The 9709-nt window shown below is 43.2% G+C and overlaps 1 protein-coding gene across 1 annotated transcript; it reads left to right on the top strand.

The window, feature by feature from the left end:
* Positions 1-438: 438 nt before the first annotated feature.
* On the top strand, positions 439-2963 carry rxfp3.2b (relaxin family peptide receptor 3.2b). The gene has a single exon (XM_047587587.1). It carries the CDS (start codon positions 699-701, stop codon positions 1899-1901), a length of 1203 nt encoding a protein of 400 aa, XP_047443543.1. The 5' UTR covers positions 439-698; the 3' UTR covers positions 1902-2963.
* The last annotated feature ends 6746 nt before the right edge of the window (positions 2964-9709 follow it).

Here is a 9709-nt window from a genome sequence, read left to right as displayed (position 1 = left end):
AGTAGGGCTCTGGCCACATATAAAAAAATATATACACTATACATGTAACCTAAACTACATTATTATCATTATGAAAAGCACACAGTTTTTTTTTTCCTGCTGAAATGTATAGTCAGAGCGCTATATGCTCTAAAGAAAAACACCAATGTCCTCGGTCGTCGTCCTTAACCTCCTCAACGAAGGTGTAGAGTGAAAACGTCAATCATCCCTGTGTGCTGTCAGAATACTACACATTGGCACTTTACGCGCGCCATTGTCTTCTTCACGTCTCCAAAACCTCTCTTTTAAAAACACAGCAACGACATGATCATGAAGCGGGGCTGTCAGGTACAATAAGGACCGTCCTTGACGCACATAGTGGACTTTGATGTCGCTGCCGCCATCAGAACGTAGACTCGCTCTGGTCCAATCATCCGTCCGGCGAGGTAAAGAGCTCCGACCGCGCGACTGTGCTCTGCGCGTTCACGCGGAACCTATAAACGGACGCGGCGCGCAGAGAGCTCCGAGTAGTCATAGAGAAATGAGAAGAGGATAATCGCGGCTCAGGATGGCATCTTCATCTCTGAGGGAGATACGCTGAGGCGCACATGACGAGGATGCCGCAAATACAATAATCACAAACTTTTTTCTCTCTCTTTTTTTGTAACTCATGGCAGCTGCACAACTTTGCTGTTTGAGGTGAGAACGAGAGTCCGGCCATGCAGCTGAATGAGACTGGAGTTGAGACAGTGGCTCCAGAGCCATGTGAGCAGCAAATACTGCAGGAGGACAACGCTGGCAACTGCAGCGGAGGCTCCACCGGCAACCTGTCGCTACACTGCTGGCTGCAGCTCCTCACCAAGGACTCTATCATGGAATTTCAAGGAGACAGCTCGAGTGTGGTGGTGCGTGTGATGATAGCATGTGTGTACTCTATAGTGTGCGCACTTGGGCTTGTGGGAAACTCATTGGCTCTGTATCTGCTGCACTCCCGTTACAGACAAAAGCAGTCATCCATCAACTGCTTTGTGATGGGACTGGCCGTCACAGATCTACAGTTTGTTCTGACCTTACCTTTCTGGGCAGTGGACACAGCCCTGGACTTCCGCTGGCCATTTGGCCGTGTGATGTGCAAAATCATCAGCTCGGTCACCACCATGAACATGTACGCCAGTGTATTCTTCCTCACAGCTATGAGCGTGGCACGTTATTACTCTATCTCGTCCGCACTGAAGATGCAGAGCCGGCGGGCAGCAGCTGCCTGGGCCAAGTGGACAAGCTTGTGCATATGGGTTGTCTCTCTGCTCGCCACTTTGCCTCACGCCATCTACTCCACCAGCGTGCAGGTGTCAGATGAGGAGCTTTGCCTGGTACGCTTCCCAGACTCTGGCAGCTGGGATCCACAGCTTCTTTTGGGTCTATACCAACTTCAAAAAGTCTTGTTGGGCTTCCTCATCCCTCTGATCATAATCACCGTGTGCTACCTGCTGCTCCTGCGCTTCATCCTCAGTCGGCGTATCGCAGGTGCAGCCGACCCTGAAATAAAGCAAGGCCGGCAAAATCGGCGCTCAAAAGTGACCAAATCCATCGTCATCGTGGTTCTGTCATTCTTTCTGTGCTGGCTCCCCAACCAGGCGCTGACACTCTGGGGGGTGCTCATCAAGTTTGACCTCGTGCCCTTTAGCAACGCTTTCTACAACGCGCAGGCCTACGCCTTCCCCTTGACTGTGTGCTTAGCGCACACTAACAGCTGCCTCAACCCTGTCCTCTACTGCCTGATTCGCCGGGAGTTTCGTGCAGGCCTCAAGGAAATTCTGCTCCACGCCACGCCGTCCTTCAGGAGCTTGACTCATCTCCTGCGCCGCAAAGCCAAAGTGGCTGAAGCGCCGCCTGTTCTGGTGCTTGTTCAAATGGACGTCTGACCAGGACGACTGGCTTACTGTGACAAAGGAACTGAAATGACTAACTCGTAAGTGGACAGTTCTACTGATGCGGAGGTGTTTGCTATGATAGTACGTTGTCAACACAGGAAATCATTTTTCTTTTTGGTTTTTGAAAACAACATGATCACAATGAACTAAACAGCGGGATGTCAGCGTTCATGTCTTCAAGATTTCTTCTGCCTCAAATCTTTCTATTGTAACTGTGGCTCTCCTCTATGTTTTGCTCGCTCTGCCTCTGACGGGCAGCACTGCTCTATGGTGATGTGTCACGAAAATGTAAAGATGTTAATCACAAATAAGATCTACATCGCTGCAGCATTTGGACAGTGTTCGGGCCAGTTGCTGTTTTTGTGTTTGTTCTTTGGTGCATTTATGTATGTTCTCTCATACGTTAACATAAGTAGGCCAGTAGTGTGTAGTTATGTGCTATATGTGTGGCAATACTGAGAAAATCTGTGCAATATTCTTCTTCTAGCAATTTAGCAACTTCTGTTTCAGATGCTAAAATCATATGGCACTACATGAAATGCTACACTATAATGACTGCATAGTTGGTAAGATAAACGCTGTCACTGTGGGAACCTTGGAGGATCAAGGGTCGAGGGGACTCACAGGAGAATAACACCCCTGTGCAACCAATCTTAACACATATACAGGGGCTTATTATTTTTTTTTTTACCCCTCCTGCTGTCTCCGACCGTGCACACCTCAATAGACATCAAAATAGGCAGATACCATGATGAATAATTTAGAAGTCCTATTAAATTTGAAGCACAATCACACTAGGCCATTCATTCATAAAAACAAGGCATTTCTCAATTGACGGACCAGCGCCTGAGCAAACTACACAATAATTTATGAGTCACATAATTAGCATATAACAGAACATTGTTGTAATAATGCGATCTGTAAATATGATATCATTCGGTATTTATGGCTGTATTCATGACCTTTTATAGAAGACAGTTGCAGATTTGATGTATGATCAATGGAAAGTTTTATTGAGTGGCTCACTGTGTATGAAATGAAGTAAAGATTCAATTAAAACCTCTCATCTTGAACTGTTTGTAATAATTGGGCCAGGCCCAGCTAGAATTCAGATCACACACACAGGGAGATAAATTAGGCAGCAGAGGCGCAGAGAGTCTGAAAAATAAAGTGGCGTTAATGTTGCTGTAAAACAATCTTACTCAGACTACAGACAGAGGCACGCTTCTCTGCTCTTTATTAATGAGATTTAACTTCCTCATCCCGTGTTTCTGCTGCACCTCTTCCGTCACCAGCGACAATAATCTATGAACAAAGGTGCTGACAAAAGTGCTGTTAACCAGAATGGCTGTCACATACAGGGGGAGTTTTTCTTAATCCAATCCGATGAGCTCAGATGAAATGAAAGCCCTTGTTACATACTGCACAGCAAAACACACAGACGGATTTTCACGGCAATGCTAAATAAAACATTGTGGTGTTTGTGTGATCTGGAACCATCTTCCAAATGTTTTGAGATTGTGACACGATACAAATGTTGATTCTTGCAGTATTGTAGCTAAAGAGGGAGAGAGAAGGAGAGAGAGAGAGAGTGAGAGAGAGAAAAAAGGGATTCTTTGGTTTCTGAGCCCTAGGCAAAATATAATTGTATGCCCTGGGTAGTTTGCTGTTTGTTGTACTTGGAAGTAACCTGGCACGCACTTAATGCACAATGCACAATGCAAGAGTGAGAAGACAGGAAGTGACAAAGTCCCCTTCTCATTTTTGCACCCGGGGCTCCTCATGAATTACCCCGGCCATGCTGGGAGCAGAATTGTTTTCAGCAAATAACAGCATCAGTGACTCCTGTTCAACCTTTAAACAGTGCAGTCGGTCAGAGAAGACAAGGGATCAGCAGTCAAACTCATTCAAGCATCATAGCAGCACCGATTCTACAGGAAATGTGCTATTTTAGACTCTGTTGATGAAAATCTTTCTTTTCACCTTGTTTTTGAAAAGATCTTGGTGTGTAAAGGACACATCCCTCAGGGCGAGCTAAGTACCCAAAACCTAAACTCATTAATTCGCGTGTACAGGTATGCTCACAACATTGTCTGGTTAATTATGAAGAAGAACGAAGCCTTTGGGAAGCATCCTGGAAGCTCAAAGTAGGTGGCACAGGATATCACCATCTTGGCCGCGATTACCTCCCTGTCCTCAAATGTTTTTATTTCACATAACTATATATAAATATGGTCTACTGCCAAAACCATGTGAACAATATATAATTCTTAGCTGAAGACAAGTTATCTAACAATGTATAAAACAGAATCAGGTGATGAACTAGATTTTGGACTTCAAATAATGAAATGGACATGGTATAATTTTAATAATTTAAAATTTCATTATCTGTAACCAATTATTATCCTCTAGAACACAGGTCTTCAACAGGGGGTCCATGACGGAGGTACTGCAGGGTGGGAGTAAAAATCTTTGATTGATTTGATATTTTTATATATTGTTTTTAGTTTATTTTATTTTAATTTATTTTGCTTTATTTTGCTCTAGCGGGCTGTTTCAGTCCATTACAGGACTATCACAAAGAGACAAACAATCATTCACACTCATGGTCAATTTACAAACACCAGCTAAGCTAACAAGCATGTCTTTAAACTTATGGAGGAAGCTGGAGAAAACCCACGTAGACACGAGGAGAAGGTGCATGTGCGCCACCATGTCGCCTAATTTTAATGAATGATACAAAAAACTAACCCCAATTGACATGAACAATTAAAAACATGTACCAGGCTGTTTTTATTTCTGTCGTGAGGATGAACATTTTAACATGGTGGTCAATGGAGGGTGACATGTTTTTGGAATCACCCTCAAGGACCTGGAAGAAGTGCTCCTCTCTTCTTCAGTCCCCCCAGGGCTTGCAGCTTGTTTCACACTGAATAAAATATGCTGAACGCCTAGATCAGGCAATCAAATGTGCACAACTCATTTGAAAACTACACTACATTGATCATTCTATTAAACCTATGATGTATCTTTACACGTTTCGTCCGTTGCTTTTACTGTCATCTGTAGGTGAACACTTGTCTAAGTACCAGTCACCTGCATTATGGACATTTGTACACTCAGCATGTTAATCCTGTAAAGCCTGCAGGGCAATCCACAGAAAGCGATTCAGGGTCAGTTTCATCCCAGTAACAACTGGCCAACAGCCAAATGACCCATAACGAAGTAAAAGCATGCAAAGCTCATAAAATAATAATGAAGTAGTGGCATGCAGAGAACTGTTTAGTTTGTGCATTACTCTTAATAGACCTAGTATTCCCAGGCGGTATCCCACGAAAGAAAATCCAGCGCATCCCAAGTGTTTTTTATTATGTCTGACCTACATTTTGCCAGAGCTCATTATTTTAGTTTTGTGTGGGTAGCTACGTAGACAAAAAATATTTCACATATTACCCTGCCTACAGCAACTCAGTTAGACTACAGAACAGAGCTTTACCTATATTTATATTGATAAACCCTGACGCCATGTGCTGCATATGGATGGACTGAGTGGGTCGATAGATTCGAATGATGGATGAATCTTAAGACCCGCAGTAAGTCAGGGATAACGCAGAAATAACTGCCCGTGTCCCAGGGGGTGACTTGTTGAAATCGAGACCTGAAAGAAAACGGAGCAACTTTTAAACCCTCTCACAATAAGAGCTGAGAAATACCTGTAGGGCAGAAGATGGAGTACTGACTGACTCACAGGGCAGCCAAGGCATCAGAAAGACTTTGGGCTTTTATATTTATTAGAGCACCGAGTCTATCTTTTATAATATGTCATGTTTTGACTGTAAAAGGACTGAGTGATTTTCTTGCGCTCTCTCAGAATGCGCTCAAGTCAGGGTTCATAGTAAATTCAAAAGGATCATGCAGAGTTCCACAGATACTTTCTGTCCCTTTCTTAGTCTTATAGGAGAAAACATAACATCATGACCGGAGTTCACATATAAACTAACAGACATATCAACACGCATTTAGCTACAACCCCCACTCATGTCATGCCATCGGATCAATGCTCATTTAAGTGCCCCCAGGGGACAGGAAGTAGTAGTAGTAGAACTTCGTACGACACCCTCTGTGTTGACCTTTCTCTGAATCCTAATGACAGCCTAACAACACTCTCTCTAGAATATTTAATTGTCCCTCATTAGTTGGTGCACAAGCACAGCCTCAGCAGAGGCCACGTTGACTTTATCAGCCTTGGATGGGGTATTTCAGAGGAGGGCATGACAAAGAGCGTATTAATGCCATGTAGTCTTCATCAAAAGCTGCTGAGGTGAAAGATACACCATGCAGTTAAATCGATTATCTCTACATGTATAGGGCAACAAACTGGGTAGTTAGTAAAAAAAAAAAAAAAAAAAAAAAAAATGAAATATGCAGGAGACACTGGGTCTTCATTTATTGACTAAGAAAGCAGAACACGTGGAGGCTGGTGTTCCACCAAAAAAACACCACTGAATCAAAGCCTATTTATGAGCATACATCTGTAACTGCTGTGTTCCTAATAAATAAACGCTGCCCTCTCACAGTCCCTCCGAGCCTTGATTTACTTAGACCATAACTAATCAATCATCCAAAGCTGCAATTTAACTTTACAGGAACCGGTTATATTCCCTACATATGAGTTTGCCACATTTGGGATTTTAATCTCATCTCAACTAATATATGATATGCATGGCCTCATTTTCATTTTCTGATGCTGTTGCACAGTCACACATATGCCATCAAATTTCCATCACTGAATTCATTTTAGGTATGTGCATACTTCTCTAACTATGGAGTAGTCTCATGATTGCTGAGCAATGGCACAGAGTTAGAATTAGACGCTGACTCTCTTCCCAGGATCCGGCTTTTATATAATAGCTCCACTTTTATATTTCACTGCTCTCTTTCTGACAGATTTTCAGCCTCGCAGGATTTTTGCCCAGTTCACGTATTGCCTGGCTGTGATCTAAGCACTTTCCATATGGCAAATTTCTGTGATTCATTTCACTGTTGCCTACACACAGGAGCAGTGGACTGCAGCTTATTCTTTTGCAAGAGGGCGCATCTAATGAGGGTGGTAACACCAATTCCAGAAAGATTTAATGATATATTCATCAATCCAACCAGTGCTTCTCATCTGTATTTGCAGCTTCTTTGTCTGTTTGAGTCACTCATGTGTCTTGGCAGCTTTGCACCCTGCACGACGCCCATATACGGCAAGCACCAACAGGGAGATAGGATTCAAGAATCCTGATTTCTTTTATTGTCCCCGAGGGTAAACAAGTCAGTTTCGAGCAACTCCTCTTTGAACCTGAAATCCCTGCAGATTAACAGGGAAGGCTGGGTTATGGTATTCAGTGAGCGTCCCGAAAATAGATCAGAAACTTCCCCAGGTAAGTCTGAGGTTACGTTTCCCGGGAAGTCTCACGTTCAGTAAGAAAAGTCAGTACGCGAGCAGGACAGATGAGAATCCTGCATGAGCTTGGTGACGCATTTGTTTGTAGTATAACTTTGGCGTAAATCATCTTGTCCAGTCCAACATGCAGGGAAAGCATCCTGTAGATACTCATTTAGGGGAGGAACAGTGAACAGCAGTGTGGCGAAATAAACTAAGCAACAACCAATAGAATCGGCAGATATGGTTAACAGACAAATTGTGCAAACCGTCTCCTAAACCAAACGCTTAGCTTTTCCTACCACCAAATTTATTATGCTGACAGTAGGTTTGGAGATTTTGGTGAACTCAGAAGGCGCGGTCTCGTTGTTGAAACAAGAGGTTAGGTCATTGGAATTTATAAAAACATGAATGGCTGTACAAAGTTTCAAGGCAATCCATCAAACTGTCAAATTGTCAATATATTTCGCTGAAAGCCAAACATGTCAACACACTGGTGGTGCTGGACTTTTAGAAACTCCTCACGGTAATTCATCCTCTGGGATCTAGAAATGTCCGTCTTGTAAGAGAGTCTGGATCAAATTGGTGCACTGAGAAGCGACAAGCCAGGGCATTGCTATCCCTGAAGATAAAACGCTTTTTAATTGATCAGACAGTCTTACTTACGAATTAATTTCACAACAAGATCACTCGCAGCAGCCCTGGCGACGGACCGAGCCACACTGGCTGTTGCTGTTTCTGACCTTTCTCTGCTCGTGATGTGATCTCTTCCAGCCTCGAGAAACAATAGATAAACTTAAATACCAGCCAGTGATTCAAGCTTTATCTGCTCTTTCTTTCTGTGTTATGATGCTCAGGTCAGCGCGCACACATACACACACAAAAACACTTTAGACACACCAAACCGAGACGTCACAGATCCTGTCATCCATGTCTGGGGCCATTATTATCACACACACCAGGCGACGCTGTCGGGGGAGGAAAGGGGGAAAACGTCAGATCAATCTCATATGCCTGGAGGTGTGGTTGTCAGGTATGAAACAATTTTTTTTTTTTTACATGTTGTCATTTTGTCATCATGCATAAATAATTAATGTTCAACCTAATTACGCTGATAAAAAGACAGTTAAGTTCACATATTTATAGCCATTGTAGCGGCATTGCCTTGTAGGTGGTGAAGGACGAACGTGGCGCTGCCACATGTTGTCTGCGTCTCAACGCAGCGTAAAGACCTGAATCATGCTGATAAGTTGGTCTTCAGTGTCTTCCTTCCAGACAAAGCGTTACAATTTTTAGATGAGATAAAGATGAAAAATGAGAAGAGCCTCTCTGTCGTCCTTCTTTGTAATTTCTATTTTTTTTCCCCGCTTTGGTTTGTTACTCCGGCTTCTAATCTCAACCGTTGTTTTGCTGAGCTGAACACCTTATAATGATTTCTCTCTGCAGACAAATTTACCATCACCCAATCAGCCAAAAGATGCCAATAGGGGTCCGACTAATAAGATAAGTGAAGATAATCCTTTAATTTGTCCCACACTGGGGAAATTTGCAATGCAGCATATAGTTTAGAGACAAAACAACAAAAAGTCAGCATTAAATAAATACAAAAATAACAATTCAATACAACTGGCGAACCAGTCGACGGCTGAAGGTGCTGACCAGTGCTGTTATACGCACCACGGAGAGGGTGGGACTGGTCATCCATCAGGGAGGACAGCTTTACTTCCATCTCTGACCACCTCCACAAGCTCAAAAGGTCAGTCCAGAACAGAGGCAATCTTGGCAACAATGCGCAAAAATTGGAGCCATAAATACTCACTAACGACCTGACATTGTCCTATGCACCTTTAGCTTGGTGTGTCACAGCTATGTGACCGTGTTGGTCTGATGATGTACTTGTTTGGTCGAAAAAATGTACAAATATAAGAGCTACTGGTAACATGTAAATTACTCCTAACCACGCGGTGTCGAAAATCCCATTCATTTTTTATTTTTTTTTTACACCTGCTGGCGGTCATACCATCACTCAGTTGAGCTGAATTTTGTAAAAGGACCTGAGGTAAGGCATCGCTGTTTCGGCTGCGCTCTCATCACTCTGTTGCATCATCAGCATCATTAAAAACATCATCATCCACCATGGGTCACTGCAGGCGCTCCCAGGTGCTGTAATGATGCTGTACTCAACAAGCGAACATTCCTTAATGCTCCGTACTCTTTTAAGAAACTTAAATCAAAATCAGTTTGATGCAACAGTGACTAAATTTAACTATTTCACCTTTGCATAGCAGTATGCAGAGCTGACTCTTAACCACTGTGTTCTTACTCCAGCTATGATTCAGTATCAGTGTCGGTACACAGTCAGGGTACTTGT

This window comes from Mugil cephalus, chromosome 6, assembly GCF_022458985.1.
Source record: "Mugil cephalus isolate CIBA_MC_2020 chromosome 6, CIBA_Mcephalus_1.1, whole genome shotgun sequence".
NCBI classification, from domain to species: domain Eukaryota; kingdom Metazoa; phylum Chordata; class Actinopteri; order Mugiliformes; family Mugilidae; genus Mugil; species Mugil cephalus.
The sequence above is the reverse complement of the archived record's forward strand: the minus strand, read 5'-3'. Positions and strand labels throughout refer to the sequence as shown.

Excerpts from the sequence above, each read along its gene's own strand:
- rxfp3.2b (XM_047587587.1), top strand. The coding sequence starts at position 699 with ATGCAGCTGAATGAGACTGGAGTTGAGACAGTGGCTCCAGAGCCATGT.